Below are 21252 nucleotides of genomic sequence, written 5' to 3' on the forward strand. Positions count from 1 at the left end.
TTTCCAGAGACTGATAGTTCAGTCTGTGGTGTAGATACTCCTGGGTTTGCAGAAAACAAATCTTATTTCTTGTCTCTGGTAACTATACACAAATACTTCATCCAGAAGAAGTAAGTGTTGCAGTAAGCTATAGATCTAAATTAGACAATTTATGTTAAATCTATGCTAACCAGTATGCACCTTTTAGTGACAGGACACTGTATGCTCTCACAAAACAGAAGAGAGCCTTACAAGTGTAGAAGAAAGAGATCTGCTAAATCAAAACTGCTTACGTAATAGATTCTTTATCATTGTGAATTGCATCCAGAAATGAGAAAAGGAAAGGGGTTACATTTGTTAGTTGTGGCTTCTGATTAGGGGAGACTTAAAATTAACTCCAAGCCACTCTCTTCCTCTCCAAAATGCTTTTGCCATTTATCCTTTATTGCTTAACAGAAAAAGTACTTTCAAGTTCCTATCTCTTAGAACAAAACATACATATGTTTATATTCACTCTTTACTTTGAAAGAGGTAGTTTTGATGAAACTTTACACTATGAAGATTATCTTATGATACAGCTCTGACCCAGCAGCAAGACTCAAAATCCTGAGAGCAGAGATGTGAGGCTAACTCACATCAAACTTCCTCACTTTCTCTTGTACTGAAACACAAAGAGTTGCAAGTGCAATCATTTATGTTAATACTATTGTTTTGCATATAATTTTTTTTCTGGATGTCTTTCAGGTTCAGGAGAGCTTAAATATTCTCTCAGTGTTGAATAATCCCTGCTCTTGCTTTTGGTGCTAGTTCTTTTGTGCTTTTTTGAGTCCCTTTTTAGTACTGTTTTACCACCAATAGCTCTAAAAATACAGATTTAACATACCAACCTAAGAAGGTGAAGAACCAAGGGTGCCAATATAAATCAGTCTCTTTCTGCATAAAGACACAGGTGATTTTTTTTTCTGTAGCCATCCTAAATTTGGATCAGAAAGCAGTAACTGGGTCTGTGAGAACCAACGTGTGTGGTATATTTTCTCCTACTGTTGCATATCTACGCTCTGGTATTGCACGTTAATTAATACACGTAAGGCGTTTGCCCAACACTAACTTTGTAGCTCTTTGCAACATGTTCTCTGCTTCTGTAGAGCTGCTTACTGAAGGACTTGCTGCCACCCTTCTGCAGTTCTTTCTCCTATCCTCTAATTGAGCCCCTCTAATTTGTCTGCCAAATGACTTATCAGTTTGAAAGGCTCAAGTCAGATACTACTTCCTTTTTTTTTTTTTTGCTTGTTTTTACCTGAGTGCTGCCAGAAGAAAGAAGGGGTTAAAGCGTGGGAGGATTGCTAAGAAAAAGGGTTTGGTTAGTGGCACACAGGACTGCATCTCACACATGATAGTTTGTTTATTCTTCTGTTAACAGCAGAAAGAATTATCATCATCATGGTAAGGCAAACAACACTCTCTTTTATTCCCTTTTTAAACCCCACCAGAAATCTTAATACACAGTTATTTTTTTAACTCATAAAAAAAATCAACTAATCTCCATTAGTTTTATAGAGTGTTTCTTTAACCGGCAGATGCTCCTCTTGACAGAAGGGGTGGGGGGAAGGATTTTAGTTTATGGAAATAACTAGCTCTGGGGAAGAGGAGATGGGAGCTGACATGCCTTTTCTGACATGCCTGTTCTTATTTATTTCCCTCGTCTCTTAAATACTCATGTAAGGATCTGTTTAATTTTATCAATGCTTCTTTGTCTTTCCTGAGCTTTTTTGAAAGATTTCCATTCATCTGATTTTGCATGATTTGCTCCTTTCAGTTTTGCTGTTCTTTTCTAATACATCCATATCTAAATCTAGGTGTTTCTCACCTAAGAAATAAAATGGGATAAAATAATTTATATACACATTTATGCTTCTTGAGCTGATGATTTCCTTTCCAAAATGTCCATTAAACATGCAGGCTCATTAGTGTATGCTGTTGCAAAATAGTCAATTTTCAATATACGTTTGAACTAGAAATTTACTTCTAAGGTGCAAAAATAAATTGGAAGCAGACAGATCCTATTCTCTTGAAGATATGAATAGTTTCATTAAAATATCCTGACTTACTAGAAAATACACTATGTGTAAAAAATGACTATTAAGAAAACTTATGTTTGTTTCACTTCACTCTGCTCAAGTCTCAAATTTATAGCCCCTTGCTTATTCAGGTAAGTTCCCAAATCTAAATAAATGCATTGCCTATACAAATTGCTCAGGTAAAGCTGAAATAGTTTAAATCCAGTTATTGCTGTTTATATCCTCTGTCTGCATAGCAGGCAAAGAGCTGGAAGAGGCAGGGAGTGAATTTCGTGCTAGAGTGGACTTCTTAAATTTAAAGTGTGTTTTTTTCTCTAACTCTGAAGAGGACACTGTCAACCTGGAACATGGTATCCTTAAAAGAAATGCTAAGAAAATGTTTAAAGAGTATATGCCAAACAACCCCCCTTTTGTGTCTCTGTTAAGGGTCAGCATAAACAATGAACAATGAGAATGGTGAATTAAAGTAATTCAAATCCATTTGATTGACAGCAAGGTCAGTTAAACTGGTTAAGTTTAGAGATCATTTAGGTTAACTTAAAATATAACTGCTTTTTTCCCTTCAGTGAATCACAACAAGAATTGACTCAGGTCCAATGTTTTGTTAAGTATATCTCTCCCCTGTGCTTTCAAAAGAAGAGCACCAAGCCTTTATTTCCATCTGCAACACACTCCTTCTCTGTCTGCCAGTAGCTATGGCACTCACCTGCAGGAGAGCAGTAGGAAACCTTCTCTCTGTGGAACTTGAGGACTCGAGTGGGTCTTGTGCTTCTCAGACTTTTCTCTCTCCTAGCTTTGATTTGTATATTGTTCTTTCCAGTTTTTCTACTAATATTTTCACAGCACGTTGAGCCAGCAATACTCCAGAGCAATTTTCAGCCTCACAAAGCCCAGCACTGTTAGCGTGGGATATTTAAGTTTCAGTCTCTGCAGAATGCCAAAGCCTGAAGAGTAATAGTTTATTTATTTAAATGTTTTTGGCTAAAGCACTTTTTAGGATGTCACGTGACTGCTAGAACTTCAAGGCTTTCTGTTTCTCATGGCTGGGTGAATTATGATAGTGTGATTTAAAGATACTTGATGTTACTGGCTTTCCAGCATGAATTTGTAAGGGTCCTACACTATTAGAGTTGCTGAAGATAGAAAGGTCTCAGAAGTTTTCATGTTACTTGAAATACAGTTATTTATGACCTTCTAATGAATGATAAATCTCAAACTTACTCTTCCCTAAATGGTTCGTTGCTTTTTTCCCCTCTGAAGATGAACGTATGCTGGAAAAGAAATGTTTAAATTAAAGAACTGTCCACATTAGATATTACCATCTATTAGTTACCACAAAGTTGCTAATGACTAGTAAAAATACTGCTTTTTTCTCTAATGTGTGCTCTAAGAAGTGTTTTCATTTATGTTCAGCTGACTCAGATGAACTCATCTAAGAAAATAACATCCAACTGATCCCTCAAGACACATCCTGAAGTTTTGATTCAACAGAACATAGCAGCTTATGGTCTCTTTTCACTGGAGACCAGCAAAGCACATGTTTAATTGCACTGTTAAATTAGGGGTTTGGCTGTGGCAGCTTATATTAGCTAATGAGAAAAAAACCCCAGCCAAAAACAGAGGAAATATTTTAATGCTAGCATAAACACGTATGAATATAAATACAAACAAGATTTACATTTCTTGGTTAAGAAGGCAACAGCATTTTGCTTTCAGATTAGAACACAGCTTTCAAGGTTCATGCAGAGTTCTTGAAATGGCTTCCTCCACACTGTCCAAGGAATGGAAAGGCAGGTTCTCTAAATTTTTCAGTTGCCAATGCCTTTGATCAGGTATTTCTCAAGCAGCAACTGTGTTAAGAGTAAGAATGCCTGAGCATAAACACATTGAAGAAGCCTGATCTGCAGAGTGAGGGTACTCTTGCCTTGTGAAATCAAACATTTCAATGCTCATTTCAATTTCAATCAAACATGCAGTGCTCTGTAAATCAAACCTTCTCGTCCTGTGCCCTGGCAGGCTGGGTCCCACTTGGGAGTCCCTTGAGAAGCTTGGTCTCTGTGCCCTCTTGCACTGGCAATACTGGCTCACCTACATTTATCTGACTTAAAATACAACCTCTTCAGGGCAAGTACCTGGTCTTTTATGTGTTTTGAAAGAGCTGTATATAATTAAGGTACTTTGTATGAAGAAATTACTTCAAAACAGTTTACATAGGGCAGCTATTTCAAGATCAAGGAAAAATCTTTAGCCTTGTTCCCCGAGGAAACAAGGCTTATGTGACTGGACTGGCTGGCTGTCCCTCCTCACTTCCATTCAACACCTTTTGAACTTGTTGGTTGTAGTTTAAACTACATTTGAAAGGGGGAGATGTCTCAATGATAATTAAGTTCCCATGGACTTTATGAAAATCAGTGGCTGGGAAGAGAGAAATCCAGATCTCCAGTTCAAATAACTTATTTTTCCAGGTGTAATCTTGCAAACTAAAAACTTGACAGCAAGTGTAATAATGAGGGTCAGGTTGATAATGTAGTCCCAACTACTTTAGAAGACTGACAGCTATTTTCATCCAAATATTAATATGCTGGTTGACACCATAATAAAGTTAAATTTCCCCTGTTTTGGTGTTCCAGCAGTTTTTAGTCTGAACAATATAGTCATCCTCCTCACACTTGTAGTTATTATAAATTTTCGGAGAAATCAGTATCATTCCTTACTAACTTGCATTAAGTGTAAAAATTTCGTGTTTTTACTTATTTTAGATAGCAATGTTCATTATTGTAACCTTATCCTTTCCCTATAATTAGTTAGTTCTAGCAATATATAGAATACATACATAGAATAAGAAATTAGTAATTGAGCTGCATTACTCATGATTGTTGCATCTGATAGGGAAGTTTATAGTTGGTTTTGTTATCATGAAAGCACTTTACCTGTCTGAGATACATGAATTTAATGCAGCCCTTAATGTTGCTCTTTACTTAATTGTTTTGGTTCTGCTAGTTGAAAAAAGTCCTTGAAAGGAGAGGAAAAAGACAGGCATCAACTTTCTCATTTATTTCACTCTCTAATGAAACCTAAACCCCAACAATACAAAAACTTGAGTTTAAGGTAATGACCACAGATTTGAAGGCCACTGGTGAAAGATCCCTGTGTGAGGACACAGGTCTTGCTCGGTTGGTGGTACAGCTGCTTAGCAGCTGAATTGAGTACATTGGTTAAGAGATAGGCAAAGACAAGGGTTACATGGATTTCTGTTTGGTTGCAGTATAAGTCACCTCTACCTCTTCCCCAGCTTAGGCTCTGTGTTTTTCATGGGTTTTTTTTTGTATTTCTCAATTGCTTGGGCCAGCCTTGCTGCTGCACATTCACTGGCATTAAGTTCTGTGTGCCTCTCCAGAGCCAAGACTGTGTAGGCTGTTGATTAAGAAAAAATAACTAACTTAACACTTTTCCAGCTGGAGGAGGAAGTGACTCCATAAAAAAAAAAAAAAAAAAAAAAAAAAAAAAAAAAAAAAAAAGCCCTTATTTTCTTCAATAGCCAAAGGGCCAGACACACCGCAGGCCGGGCACCGCGGCCAGCTGCAGGCGGGCTGACCTGGTGTCTCCCCCGCCTCCGCGCTGGTCCTCAGACGCTCCGAAGTGAGACTTGCGTGGTCCTTCCTGTTGAAGCTGTTCCACTTCATATAAGTCATTAAGCCTTAATTAGAAGAGGGCTAGTTGAGCATTCATTAAACATTAAATACTAATTGAGCGCCCGGGGAGAGCGCCGGCATCATTCGGCCGCGGAGTCATTCTCACGCCGGTCCGGCCGGGGGGAGCCGCGGCCGCCCGCAGCCGTGTCCCGGCCCGGGGCAGGGGGGAGCCCCGGCCGCCCGGCAGGGCAGGCACAGACGGCAGCCAGCCGCGGCCCCGGGGCGAGGTGGAAGATGCGGGTTCATCTTCCCGCAGAGCTTTGAACCCAGATGTCCCACGGGGGTGCCAGCCCCCGCACGCTTCCCGGGGTTGGGGGAATGCCACGCCTGCTCCCGGCGCCTCCGAGCGGCCGGCATCGGGGGACGGCCGGGTCACGGCCTCTCCGCACGCTCCGCAGCCGTCGTGCTGGGCGGGGACGAGCCGGTGGCCCTGCACTGTGCTGCCCCTGTCCTGGCCCAGGACGAGCCAGGGCTCCTGCCCTGGCCCGGGACGAGCCCCTGCCCCTGGCCCGGCCCGGGCGCCGCCTCACGTCGGGCAGCCCGCCCTGCAATTCGCCGGGGCGGCGGCGGCGCGATCCGCCCGCCCCCATCCCCCGGTGCTTTTCCCTCAACATCAAAGGGCGTCGGTTTTGCCCGGGGCGGCGTTTTGCCCTCAATAACAAGGCGGCAGCCGCAGCGCGGGCTGCTGGGGCACGTACGGGGCGCGGCGCCCACTCGCGCCCCGCCGCCCCCTCAGGGCCTCGCCCGTGGCCGCGGGCGCCCGCGCTTCCCGCTGCCCCGCGGCGCTCGCTGGGGGCCGGTCCAGCGCCGCCGCCGCGCCTCCCTCGGCGGCCGGGAGGGGCGGCCCGGCCGGGTAGAGCCGCTGCCCGCGGCGGGGCGGCGGCTCGGGGCGGGCGGCGGGGGCGGGCCGAGGCGGAGCGCACAGACGGCCGGCGCCGGGCACCGCGCGGGTAGCGGCGGGTCCGTGGGGCGGCTTCGCGCAGGGGCCGCCGAGCCCAGCCTGAGCCCAGCCGAGCCGGGCGGTGAGTGTCGGGCGCTCGGCGGGGTGGGGAGGTGAGGCGAGGATGCGGCGCGGCCGGCGGCGGGTAAAGCCCGCCACGGCACCTTCCTCCTGCTTATCCCGTTTTGGGACGGGGGAGGACAGCGGCAGCCTCGGGCGGCTTCCCCCTCGCGGTAACGCGCGGGACGGGGGCTGTGGCTCCTCCGGTGAGGTGGTGCCCGGCCGGTTCTCCGCAGGGAAGGGATCGGCGGCCGCGGGGCTGCGCGGGGCTCCAGCGCCGGCCCGCCCTGGGCGCTGGGGGCGCGCCGGGCGCTCGGAGTGCGCCGGGCAGTGCAGGGGAGCAGGACATGTGCGGCAAGAAACAAGGTGGAAACTGCTGAAGCAGGGTCCGTGCTGCCGAGGGAACCCGCTCTCCTCCGGAGGTCTGGTGCGCCGGGGTAGAAAATAGTCGCCGTGTTTTGAAATAGACGTCTCAAAACAAGTATTCATCGTACCGGCATGTAAAAAGGGCTAATATATTAAAATGCAAATATGCATGTGTACTCGGCGATGCTGTTGCGTGTTTCCTGTTTACCATGTTAATTAGAAGTTGTAAGGCAGAATTTCACCAAGAGTAATCCAGGGCAGTGTTTGACCCAGTAATACTCACTGAGTGATGCAGTGGCTTTTGTTATTCTGGGTTTTTTAGCCCAAAACACAAACCAAATATTTACTGAACTTCATTAATGAGAAATGTATGAATTGTAAGACAACTTACACCTTTGAAACTATTCTCTGCCGGCACAAGTGTGAAAACTGACTCAGCCACTCTGGAGAGAAAGTTAAACTCCTCACTCATGTTTTTGTAAGGAAAATTTTGACCATGAAGTTTGACCTTGATCTTGCAGGCACCAGGATGCTTTTCTGTAACATTTTTGGTGATGTTAACTAATTGTGCAAAAGTTTGAGATTTGGCACATCTGCCATTATAAGCTGCCATTTTAAGGCAAGATGAGCACACTTGTAAACAAATGCAGGCAAAAACATACAGAAGCATTGTGGAGTCCTAATTGTTTTTCAAGGGTTTTGTTGTTCTTGTTCTTTTTTTGAGAGCCAGTATTATTCAGTAAACTGTTTTGTTTCTATTCACTGTGTCCTTTTAATTTATAAGTGGTCCTAAAACAAACAAATGTATTATAGAAGCAATTTTGACATTAACGAAATGTTTGTTTGTTTGATTTTTTTCGTAGTCCACCTCACACCTTCCAGATTCTTCCAGAGAAGAAAATAAAAAGAAACCCGTTTTGGAAAGACTTGGAAATTTGTTTGGTACAGGGAAGAGGAAAAATGTCAAAAGCTCACTAGAACACACTTCACATCATAAGGGTGAGAGGTCAGGTTCTCCTCACGGGGCACAGGCAGTGTACTGTAGGCACTTCAGAGAAGAACACGAAGCTCCTCAAGTACAGAACCAAGTGAGAAACGTAAGTGCCCTTTCCGAGGCACAGGAATATAATTTCAGTGGGGAAGTGAGACCGCTGTATCACGACACCATTTCAGAATGGAGTAGTAGGGGAGTCTCTTCTGACAGCGAGTGGTCAGCAGATTGGAGCGGCAGCAGCGAAACCATTAAAAACTCTTTCTGTGAGAGCAGCCTGAATGTGGAAACTCTGGGGTTGGAGAAAGAATCCGTCACAGATATAAATAATTCCACAACTCCAGATTTCATACAGAGCTTGAGAAATTTGTCCAGCGAAGACTTAGAGAAGAGTATCTTAAGTCACAAGCAGCTTGTGAACACGTGGGTGTCTGAGGAGCCTGGGCATGCAAAACCGAAGGATTTGCCATACGAGTTGGAATCTGCAGCGAGTGAGCACACACATTCTGCTAGAGTGTTAACAGTTGATATCTATCTAAGAAAAACAGACGAACTCCTTAATGAACCCGTGACTCTCGTATCAGAAGAAAATTGCAGTGATTTGGACACAATGGATAAAAAATCTGCTAGTAAAAGATCTGGAAAACGGAGAAAGTCTCAGTCATCTAATGACATTCCAAATGGAGAGAAAAACCAGACTGAGAATACTGCAAGAGAAGAATCTGTTTTTGAGGATGATTCCCATTCTGAGGTGTTTTCAGACAAGATAATAAACCCTGAACGAAAAGTGAGATCTCTTCAACAGACTCCTGAAAGAAATTCCTCTTCCTCAGGTAGTAATCAGGACCTAAAAGTTGGATCTGCTCACAAAGGGGCATCTAAAGCTGAAGCTGACAAGGGCAAGCAGCAGATCTCAAACACAACCTCTGCAAGGAGAAGATCATATAAAAAGAATCAATCGGATGCTGTACCCATTTCCCCTACTGGTTTGAAGGGTCAGGTGAAAGATTACTCTTCAAAAAGGCAACCTTTAGCATCACCAGAGACGAACCCAGTAACAAAAAGAACTTCAGTGGAAAAGGGAGCTACTCCTGTGGCTTTTGGGGAAGACAGTTTGGAGTCTCCCAAAGCTTCTTTGGCTGCTAAGACAGAAGACAATGCCTTGGTGTTTGCTGAGGGCAGAAATGATACCAAGGCAGTAAAGCATGGTAATGGTGCAGATGGAAAAGCTTTCTTGCATACTGATGGGATTAAAAATGGAGACCTGTGTCTGTCAGCTGAAAGACAGACAAACTCTGATTTAGACACCACGAAGCTGAAGAGTTTGGATGCTTCCAAAACAGTCACAACAAAGATCAGCCTGTAAGTAACAAATTAGTTTGCCTTGTTGTTGTAGTTGTAATTTTGCTTGTATCTGTGTTTAGAATTCTATGGAAACACTGGCTGTGTAAATTGTTTTCAGTTAAGAACTGCCTTTAAAAAAAAAATTACCATAATTAAAACTACCACTTAACAAGCACTGTAGTCTATATGCATTAGAAAAATAATTCATTTTTTCATTTTTTAAATTGATAGGGAACGTCTTTTTGAGTTCCATTATATGGAATAATTTAACATATATAAACACTGCTCAGTCATCATCGTTGTGGATCAGATTAATTTATCTATCATTGAACTTAATGTAATTTTTCCCTCTGTAACCAAATCAGAATGTTGTTGAAGATTTTGTATGTGAAAATTTTTGAATAAGAAATATGTTTAAGTTTTCTATGAAAGAGCCTAAGTTCTGCTATTATTTTATGAAGAAATGTAGGATGCGATGCAGAAATTGATTGTTCAAATGATCACACTCCTGAGATTTGAATGGATACAGTTGCTTTCTTAAGTATGTGCAGGATGAATCATTTAAATTTTGATTTGCAGAATTATGCATATATTAGTTTTCAGTTTTTGATTTTACACTTGAAGAAACTCTCTGTCAAACAGGTGATCAGAGCTTTCCTTAGGATTAGAAAGAAGCGGCTGTATTTATAAAGTTCACGTTACCACTAGTATGAGACCAGTGATTGATTACTTGGCTAGTATTGCATTCTCATCCGCAGGGAATGATTTGTTTGCGTTATTCATTTCTGTTGTTTGGTTGTCATGGCTGTGTGCTGTGTGCTATTGCACTCCTCTTTCTGGCATGTTCAGTTGTACATGTTGGGGTACACTGAATCCTGTAGGCCCACCTGAGGAACATTGAGCATTCATAATTGTTGTGTTGGAGGGATGTGGTGGTTCAAGGTGATTGTTTCAGAGACACCTCGATTTCCAATTATGCTTCCCACAACTGAGAAGTGCACAAGCAATTTCCTTTGCACAATTTGTAATACTCTACATCTGAGTTGTTAATTTGTAACTTAAGTTTAAAAAGCCTAGTACTGAAAGTTAAACTGTGGCATTTTCGTACTAGGTGATGTTTTGCCATATGGCAATATAGATCACAAATCTTAAACTCTTTATATCTTCACAGCTTCAAAGGTAAGGTAGCTTTTTTATTGTTTTTTCTCTGTGTTACTGTCATTAGTGATGATGGAGTTATAAACATCTGCACAGCTGGATTTAATTTTTTCTATCTCCTGGGTTTGCTGTACAGTGAATTATATTTTACTGTATTCATAAAGTAACAGACAAATATCCTGTCTGAAAGACTGAATTTTAAGGAGCAAACAGCCAGTTCTATTTCATCTCATTTTGTAGGGGGTGTAACACTGTGTCTTGGCCTTATCTGTTGCTATTGGAACTTTAGCCCTGGGTGGGGACTGCCGTGTTGCCTGCAAGGTTTCTGATGCATCTGATAGCTGTCATTGCACAGCACTGCACCACTTCTTTAGCCAGAGTTACATGCTCAGGTGATCTGGTATAGTTCATGGTCATTCATTAGAATATATGATCTGTAAACCTGGATGTGGATTAAGGTGCTGTGAAATGGGAAAGGAAAAGATGGTGATTACTAGGAGATGGTGTGTTTTTGGTCTCTAGTTATTGCTTTGAACAGATAACTTTTTCATTTTCAAAGGTTAGAAAAGTTGTTGTTAGGTAGTTCACATAATTTCCTTTCTGATTAAAGAATACCTATTTACTTAGAGATTCCTTGGCCCCTTGTAATATGGATTTTATATAATACAAGTAGTTCTCCTTAAAAATGCATGGTGTCTCTTACTAATGACATTGTGCCAATTCTGGGAATCAAATTTCTTTAGAAACAATTTCAAAACAGGTCAGTTTCTCCATTCACCTCCAGAAATGTAGATTGCCTTGTAAATAAAGACAGAATTTTTTTTCTCCATTTATGTTAGTGTCCTGGATAACTTGAAAGTCACAGGATACTTTGCTTCTAGCTTTTGGAAGGGAAATCTATCAGATTTGAGACTAAAATGAGGTTGATGGTAAATCTTAATTGGCAGATAAAACCTGAGGCAGTAGTTACTTTGATGTGCTTAGCGGAAAACTTGGCAGTTGTCATACTTTATGTTCAGACATGGTTTTGTAGTTGCCTTTATATTTAAGCTCACTTGTTGAATTATTCTTCTCTTTTCACATGCCATCTTTCTTTGCTCACCTCAATCTGATATTTTGGCACCAGTGTGTTTTTGGCACCAGTTGCATGCTTGACGTGTGACTCACCTTCCATTTTTGACTGTTGGGAGAGGTTTAACTGCTTGCTTCCACAGTTTAGCTGCAAGGTGTAGCCAAAGAGAAGGACATTGGTATTTCTCTTGTGCCTGCTTGTTCCTGGCGTTGCAGATCAGGAATGGGTAGTGAAGAATCAGTCACACTGGACTGCTTGTGGGAAAGCATTTGTACTGTTAAGATTTTTCCCCATATGAGATGAGAGGCTTAAAAGATACTCAAACAACATTTTTTAAACAAGCTTAGAAACTCAGTTCTTGCAATAAAGTGCATCTTTTGGCTGAATTTAAAATCAGTATTTCATTGTGTGGAAAAAACTGTAATGAAAAGATTAGAGGAGGCCAGCTATAATGAATGGAGCTGCAGGGCTGAGCTTTCTCATGTTCTTTGGCTGCTGCTGCTGTGCAGAAATACTGGGGAATACAAAATACAAAGTGTTGGAGTGGTTGTTTCTGCATAAATTTGCAAAGCTTGAAACTATACCTTTGAGGGGTGAGCTCTTCATTTAAAATAGGTTTTAGGTGTGGCTGATAAGTATCACTGTTAGCCATTAAACTTGCTTGTGTCAGGGCATACAGAGAGACACGGATTTTATGGGGAAGATACATGTTGTTATGTTGAAATAAATGCATGTAGTATTGCAAGTGAAGGGTGGTATGGGAATGAATTTGTTAAGATAATTGGGCCATTAGTGTTACCTCTTGAAAATACAGGTAAAAGAAAAGGATAAGTACATTTTTTTTCTAATCAGCAAAGGATATAAAAGGTCCTGGTGAGCAGGAAATTCAGCACATGTCAGTAGTGCATCATTGTACCAGGTAAAGGCTAAGCCTGTACTGTGCTCCATAGGCAGAAGCATAGCCAGCAGGTCAAGTTGTAACAACAAAGTTTTAATGGGATATAAGGCAAAAATAATTCAAAGTGGCACTGGCCACCCTGCTTCACTGGGAAGGTTGTGAAATCTTTACCCTTGAAGTTATTCAAAACTTGGTCAGGCAAAGCCTCCAGGAACTTGATCTAACTTTGAAGCTGTCCCTGTTTTGAGTAGGAAGTTGGACTAGCTGATTTTTAGAGGTCCCTTGCAACTTGTATTCATTTTCCAAAGAGAAAAGTCATAGAATAATTTAACTTTTAAAAATTTAGGAAAAAACCAGTTATAGTTCAAATGAAAAGTAGTTCCTCAATCTATTTAATTTATGCTGTATGATAGTTCCCTTCATACCTTCCCTTTTTCAGGAACACTTTGTTGTGGTTTTTTTTTTCCTTACATTTTCCAAGTGTGTTTTATTAGCACCTATCTGAAGTACGGCCAGTGGATTTTAAGTTTGCCATTTCCTCTTTTATTGATCATGCATTCTTCATAAGAGCCTTCCAGTTGTGAACCAGCTTGAATAGGTTGGTAGTTACAGGAAGCAATGTTGGGAAGGCTTCTCTGAAATGATATGATGATAAGAAGGATGTGGAACTGTTGGAGCAAATCCAGAGAAGGCCACAAAGATGATAAGAGGGCTGGAGCACCTTCCCTATGGAGACAGGCTGAGAGAGTCAGGGCTTCTCAGAGAACAGAAGGTTGTATGGAGACCTCATAAAAACCTTCCAGTATCTGAAGGGGGGATCTACAGAGAGGCTGAAAAGGGACTCTGCCAGGAACTGTAGTGATACAACAAGGAGTACTGGGTACAGATTGAGAGACAGGAAATTTATGTTGGATATTAGGAAGAAACTTTTTACTGTGAGGGTGGAGAGACGCTACAAAAGGTTGCCTGGGGAGATTGAGGATGCCCCAATCCTGGCAGTGTTCAAAGGCAGGCTGGATGAGGCTTGAGCAGCCTGGTCTAGTGGGAGATGTCCCTGCCCATGGCAGGGGAGTTGGGGCTAAATGATCTTTTAAGATTCATTGCAGCCTCTTAATAGTCTATGATTCTGTGATTTTTAACAGTTTCTCTCTGTATAGATTTGAGGGTAAAAATTTTTGAATCCTCTTCTTATTTCAGTTGGTTTGTTCCTCATGGTATTCCCAAGAAAAAAGTTTGTGAAATGGAGAGTCTTGCATTAGGAGGGCTTAATTTCTTATTTGGGATGGATCACTTGAGGAAGAGGGGAAAGGATCTCACTTTTTGGGTTGTTCCTGTATCTCACACCTCCTTCTTCGGCTAGAGAACTGCCTGAGAACTTAGTGAACACAATTTATGTAGGTTAAAAAAAGAGGAAAGCACTAAATACCAGAATCACCAAATGATTGGTAGATTATTTGGGACCCTGGAGACTTCTGCAGGCTGTTTTCTTTATATCTCTCACCTTTGTCAGATTTCATGTAGGGCAGTTTCTACCTGTCCTCCTACTGCTGAGTGTCCCCCAGATTCCCCTTTGTAGAACAGGACTGTCTTTGAGGTGATGGTGGGCTCCTTGACACTCCTTAGAGCTGACTGGTAAATTTTGAAGCCATCTGCCTTGCATCTTCACAGCTGTTCATACATACTGGCAGTAGCCAGTTACGTGGAATAATAACTTTTCCTGGTTGTAGGTATTGAGAGAAAAGAGCTTGAAACAGTCAGCTGTGCATCTTCAGCCTTCTGTCATAGCACAGGAGTACTGTGTGCATGTACTTGTACGTGCTTTTCTGTCCACTCTGATAGAAAAGTTTTGAGTTTCCAAGTTCAATTCTTGTGAAATTATTAGCCTTACTTTACACAATATAAATTGTTAGCTAAGTTTGCCCGAAGAAAGTGGACGATGTGGTGTTCGCTTAGCTAAGGTGGTGCTGCAGTGCTTGGGGACAGCTAACATTTTCTGCAAGCATTCATGAGAGTTCTTTCAATTTGAGGTTGCTTCTGCAGTGTAGGTGTAAAGGCTACAAAGAATCTGGGCAGATGTCTTCAAAACTCGTTGGAGAGAATATGCAAATGTTAACCAACTCATTATCACCTTAATGAATTGGGATTTGTTTTCTAAACTCTGTAGGGAATTGCATGTTTATAATTTATTCTGCCTATTCACTACTAAATTTTAATGTCTGTCAGTCATAAGTAGTTGAGTTCTCTGCCTCAATTGCAGATGTTGTAGGCTGCTGTGTTTGTTTTACTAACCTTAAAGAGCTAAGTACATGTTTGAAATATATACTTCTTATTCAGTATTTTTAAAATTCAGTATTTTTAAATCTATATAGTTACTCCCCTTTTAGTTAATTCCTTTTGAGATATCAAAATTTAAACTAAGTCTATGGTTATAATTCTACATTTTATTGTTCTGAAAATTGTTACAAGCCTGTTCAAGATTAATTAAAGATGTCACTCTGTGTCACTTTGCCTCCTGTAGTCCAGCCAAACCGAAGAACATAGAGCTGAATTTTAAAACACCTACAAATCAAGACAATTTAGAAAGTGAGCAGGAGACACTTGAAAAACCAGTTAATAAAACTAACAGCAACATTGCCAACAAAATTTCCTTGTTTGAAAACAAATGTGCTAACCAGAGCCAGAGGCCTACTGACATCCCTGCTTCAAAAAATAGTGCTGTACCAAGCACATTCGTAGGCAGAGCAAAGCTTAAATTTGGAAAACAATCTAAAGAAAATGAACAGCCTGATAAAACACTAAATAAGCAAAGCAGTCGCCAGAAGTTATTTGAGAATGGCACACTGGAGAAAGAAAGCACTGCAGAGTTAAAAGGCAAAAATGAAGAAAGCTTTGCCTCTTATGAGGATATTGGGAAGACAACAGAACTTAAAGTAAAAGCTGCAATATCCCTTTTTAACCAAAGCAGCAAAAGTGATGCTGGTAGTGTCTCTCTGAAGCAAACAGAACCAGAATTAACCACAGCAAGGAAAGAAAGTTCACCTTTAAAACTGCCTTTGCACTCACCTGTTAAAAGTGAAAATGCTCAAGATCTTTTCTACCAAAGAAATTACACGAGCTCAGAATTCCATAGAAACGAAGAAAAAGTGCTGCCAAACACAGAGACATTATCACCATGCAGTAATGATAATTATCCTCTACCATCTCATCAGGTTTCCAGATCAGAATTTAAGAATATGGAAAATGGAGATAAAAAGGTAAAGCCAGGAGATTTGGACTTTGCAGCACTGCAGTATGATGACAGCAGTCAAGACAGTATATTGGAATCAGAGCACAACACCGATACACAAAAGAGCCCAGGCAAAACCTGCAATGGATCTGCTGAAGACGACAGCATTTTTGATTCCCCATCTGACATGAAGAAGTTTGCTGAAACTATAAAAAACTTAGACAGCTCAGTTTGCTTACCCCAGAAAAAGAAGAGGTCAAAGCTTCCAAAGTCTCCAGCACCCCACTTTGCAATGCCTCCCATTCATGAAGACAACTTAGAGAAAGTGTTTGATCCTAGTGTATTTACTTTTGGTTTGGGAATCAGGAGGGAAAAAACACAGGATCTGTTACCAACACAACAAATTAAAATGCAAAGCCTGGAAACAATAGCCAGAGTCAGGCCCAAGCGTGCATCAACGGAGCAAAGTATAATATTCAAAGCTCTGCAGTCATGTAGAGAGGAACCTGCCTTTCCTCATGAAATAAATGGGAAAGAGAACATTGATTGTACAGATGGTGAAATTAAGAGATCACGACTTGAAAAAAGCTCCCTCTTCTCAAGCTTGCTATCTTCTAAAGAAAAGTTTTTTAGCCCTTCTGTCACTTCAGTAAATAACACAACGGCTTTTGCAACTGACTCCTCAGGGATGCCTCCTTTACAACAGGATGTTTCTGGGACATTCATCATGCCTCAAAAACCTGAGGTAATAAAGATCATTCAGGAAATGAAACAATGTTTGTCTACCTGTTGAATGAGTGTTAATTTTGATTTTGCAATTCAGTCTCTTTCAGATATGAAGTTTCCAAGTTTTGTGGAGAAGTACCTGCAAGCAGATGGTGCCAAAAAAGAGCTAAGTTTACAAATGCCCAACTACGGCAACCCTGAGAAAAGTTTTTCGAGCTGGTTAGGAGCAAGCAGATATGAGTCAAATGTCCCCCCTGGTTTATTAGATGTGGATGTAAGTACTGTGTTTTTAAAAAGCTGCCTGCAAAGTTTTCAATAGACAATGTGCATACATTGTTTTGTTTCCCCTCTTTGGGATATATATAGATTACAAATACATTGAGGTGAACTTAGGTATGGTACCTGTTTTATCTGAAAATGAGAATGAGGTGACATTTATCAACATGATTAAGAGGTCTTTATTTTGAGATTTTCTGCAAATATGAATGGAAAGCATTTTTTGAATATGTCTTCATACTTGATTTTGTATTATATTGAAACAAATCTTATGCTAACTTTAATTTTTTATTGCAAATTAGTAGAACGCTTTCTGTGAACTTCAGAAAACTTCTGTTGAAGTAATCTCTCTTCTCTTCCAACAGGACATTAGCAATTGTACAGTTAAATAAGTAACAGAGCAAATTTTTTTATTTTAGCCCTCTGTTGTATTCCTGTGCATTGGCAGAAAGATATATATTCTTTAAGAATACTTTAAGAACTGGATAGAAAGTACTGCTACAGTGGAGGGCTGTCTCTTGGTCTTATTACAAGTATCTGTTCTTCATGACTGAAGACAGACCTATGTTTTCCCCTCTAAGCAACTTTAATATGGAATATATTTGTAATTTCTATTTTTAAAATAGTGAACCAATGTCCTGTAGTATTTGATATTTCTGTTAATGTCAGCTGTTATTGTGACCTGAGAGGAAAACATTAATCAGGAGTTCTAAGAACCATGGGAAGAAATATGTTTCAGAAAGTTTAATACCACATGAATGTGACCTGTGGAATTGAAGCAGCATGTAAGACCTTTGAGAAATACTTTCCAAAAGTAATGGTTATCTGCTGTAACAGTTCTACTAAAAGGAGTGGAGTAGCAGAATTAGCTCCTTTCTTTGTACCTTGCAGGAGAGAACCATCTATGGTACCTTGCAGTTTTGAGAATGTAGGTTCTTCTCGTATGGGAAGTTGTGTTAATTAGAGCGGTGATGAAAATTAGGGGTATTACTTACAGTAGTGAGATTTATGCTACCAGTTAAAGAGGCTTTCTTACTCTGATGGTACTGCTTGGATTTAAAAACTTGAATTTAAAGCTAGTACTGTCTTAGTTTGGTCTTTGCTACTTAAACTGTTGTTCTTGAGTGTGTTCCAGTTTTGCAGTATGTGTGTAGGCCTGATATAGCAGTGGAGTGTGTACATACCTATGGCTGCACTTGAGAGAATCTCTTTAGACTTCAAAGGGTTTCTGGATTTCTGTGGCACCGTTGCTGACCGAATTGTTTGGCTCAAGTTAGGAATCAAAAATGTTTCTGTGAGGTGTACCTGCTGTGCATCTTCCACTGACTAAGAAAATGATGATGCAATGGCTAGTGGGTAATGTGAAGGAAAGAGTAAGGGCAGCCCAAAACAATGACTTTGGCATTCCTCAAAACACAGAACAAGTTTTAATTGGAATTGAAGCGCAGGCTAAAAAACCAGTCGTGCTTCAACATGCCTTGATGATGCCTACAAAAACCTGGTGGTGGTTAAGAGCTGTCTTGCGACCACTGCCTGCTCTGCATGTTAACTACTATGTTCTCTTTAATTCTTTGCACGTGTTGCTGGTTGCCTATTTAGGGGCAGGATCTGGTTTGGTCTTTTTGTTTGTGAATAATTCCTGGAAGAGCAGGACCCTGTCCCAGAAAGGGCACTCCTCTCCTTGCTAGGAAACCAAACACATAATTTCAATACTTACTTTATTTGTTTGAAGATGACACAATGAAACCACAGCTTTCCCATATATTCTATATCATATAATTTACTGCTGACTTTAACATTGTTTTAGACATTGTATGTTTTACTTGTTCTGAATATTTGTAGTTTTATCACTTAGTTCACAGTCTCAAAATTGATTAATTTTTCACAAAATTGATCATGCTAGTTAGCTCATGCATGTATGTGCCATCCTGCATCCTCAGTATTTTCATCTATTCCTTTTAAATACATTGTGTTTTATGGCTTGATATTTTTAGACATTTAAACTCATCCTTATCATTGTACAGCATGTACCTTATCAGTGGCAATGTTTAAAGTAATCTCTTGGTATTGTACTCCTGGCATATATAGGAAGCTAATAAGAATGATAGTAAAGCATTTCAAATCTGAGGTTAGTAGACTTCAGTGAGATGATAATTCAGAGTTTTTAAAAAGTGTATAAATTTATACAATTGTGGCAAAATGCTGCTCTGCAAGGGGAAGTAGAGATTGAAGGGGTATATAGGTATAGTTTAAAGGTAACCAGCTTTTACTATTTAGACTAGTTTTTGTTTTGTTCTACTAACCCTTTTTATAGCTGAGTATCTTTATTAAAAATGTTTTGGATTTTGTGGGGGTTTTTTTTGTGATTTTTCTCTTCTCACTGTCTATTAGACACTTCCAAGAAATGGACAAAGTAAAATCAATCCCAGACCTGGCAAGGTAAGATCAATTTTAATAGTTTTACTGTTCCTTTCTATATTTAAAGCTTAGGAAGATAGAACTGTATGTTATTGGTGTGTTTTTCTGTTTTGTTGGGTTTTTTTTAATACAGCTAGTGATATACTGTGACTCAGACTGTCAAAAAGATGGCATTGAAGTTTTCCACGATGTTCCAGATTGCAGTTCTTGGGTTCTGTCACCAACAATTTTAATTAAAGTCATCAGAGGATGGTAAGAGATAAATTTTTACTCTTTATACAAAGATTTTTACTCTATCCAGAAATGTTTTGAAACAGAACTGGCATGTGATTCACAGTAAGTCTGCTTTGTAAAAGGCAATGTAACATGAACAGCTGTGAGCAAGAAATAGGGAAGTTTACCTCTGCAACAGGAAGTTCTGAGCTGGAAAACCTATTTTGCTGACTACTTGAGTGAGTGTTACCATCTGGCAGGGTGCAAGATTTCACTGGACATAGGTGTGGGATGACATGACAGATTCTGTCCTCCTATTTTGCCCTTCAACTCCTCTGGTCATTAGGGATTCTTGCATAGTTTTTGGATTGGGCTAAAAGGGCTAGCAAATAAGTTTAAAGCCAGGTCCTACATGATTATTTCATGACCAAGGGAAGAAGATGGTGCAGTAGAAATAATTGACTGTTTCTCTGACAAAAGGAGGAATTTTGCTCTAAAAGCTATATTGCCCAAAAGTAATTCAAAACAAGTTCATCTCCTGCTTTCTTCATAGCGTCAACAGAAGGGCCATTAGTAGTGTGGCTAGCAAGGCAAGTTATACTGTGGCCAGGCTATAATGCAGTCAAATAGCAGGTTCTCAAAAGTAATTATCTGATAGTAAGGTGCAGACACAAGGGCTAGCTGCAACAGGAGGTACTGGGAAGCAAACTGATTGCTGTTTAGCTTCAGAAAACTGGAACAAAAACCTTTTGATCTCTGTAAACCAGGTTGTCATTCCAGCATGGTCTAGAGGGACTGGGTTTGGGGTTTTTTCCTCCTTCCACTGAAGTGCGTGAAGGGTTTGTATTTGCAGACGGATAAAGTTCTTATTTAGTTATATATTGCAATCTGCTGTTAAAAATGAAGTAGTCTTCTGAGCAGTCTTATCCTCTGGCACATCTACACCAGCTCCTATGGAACTCCATGATGTTCACAGGATCCAAGCAACTTGTCTATTTATACATGATGCAGCAGTCTGCAGTGTCACTGTTTTCTGATGTACAAATTGGTTCTGATTAATATCTCAGACAAAGTCTAGTATTCAGACACAGTAGTCTTTGCTGCCCCAATTTATCAATTTAGAAAGATGGAGGAGTTTTTTTGTAAGAGTACAATTCAGCAGTAGGCATCTTTGTTTTTATCATTGTTTTTAAAGGTATCACAGAGACTTGCATCAGCAGTGTTGGGTGAATAAGCTGTATTGGGGAAATGGCAGGGTTTGAAAACAGTACTGTGTATGAAATGATTTGTTAAGTGGGAACATGATGTTTGCAAATCACACTTGATAAAGAACCATGAAAAATTAGATTTTTTAAAAATTTATTTTAAGCTGGATACTCTATGAGAAACCAAATTTTGAAGGCCCCTCTATTCCACTGGAAGAAGGAGAGTTGGAACTCACAGATATTTGGGGTGCAGGTACTTCTGAAGAACAAAGTGACTGCAAGTCTCAAGAGCCTGCAGTGATCGGTTCAATCAGACATGTTGTTAAGGCAAGTAGTATATGTAAAAAACTTTTTTTATAGACCTTTATGTATAGTGATGTCTTATACTGATAGAGAGTGTGATTGGTCCAGTAGGACACAAGTGTAACATGAGCTACAAGTGCATGAAACAATCTTCCATTCTGAATTTCATGTTTAATCACAAAAGGCATGTGGGGCTTTTGCACAAGGGGGATTGTGGTAATATCAAGAAGAAGGAGGGTAGGAACAGAACTTGGGGAGCTTTATTAGAATAGCCATCAAAATGCTACCATGCAGCATATGCTTTGTA

The 21252-nt window shown here is 40.5% G+C and overlaps 1 protein-coding gene across 1 annotated transcript in view; it reads left to right on the plus strand.

Moving 5' to 3' along the window:
• The window catches only part of CRYBG1 (crystallin beta-gamma domain containing 1), a 65004-nt gene that overhangs the window by 14027 nt on the left and 29725 nt on the right, over positions 1-21252 (plus strand). Inside the window, exons 2-7 of the mRNA XM_056486730.1 lie at positions 7979-9468; positions 15097-16549; positions 16628-16804; positions 19198-19245; positions 19358-19476; positions 20807-20969. Coding sequence (XP_056342705.1) covers positions 7979-9468; positions 15097-16549; positions 16628-16804; positions 19198-19245; positions 19358-19476; positions 20807-20969 — 3450 coding nt within the window. The remainder of the gene's footprint in view (positions 1-7978; positions 9469-15096; positions 16550-16627; positions 16805-19197; positions 19246-19357; positions 19477-20806; positions 20970-21252) is intronic.

Source organism: Oenanthe melanoleuca, chromosome 3, assembly GCF_029582105.1.
Source record: "Oenanthe melanoleuca isolate GR-GAL-2019-014 chromosome 3, OMel1.0, whole genome shotgun sequence".
NCBI lineage: Eukaryota > Metazoa > Chordata > Aves > Passeriformes > Muscicapidae > Oenanthe > Oenanthe melanoleuca.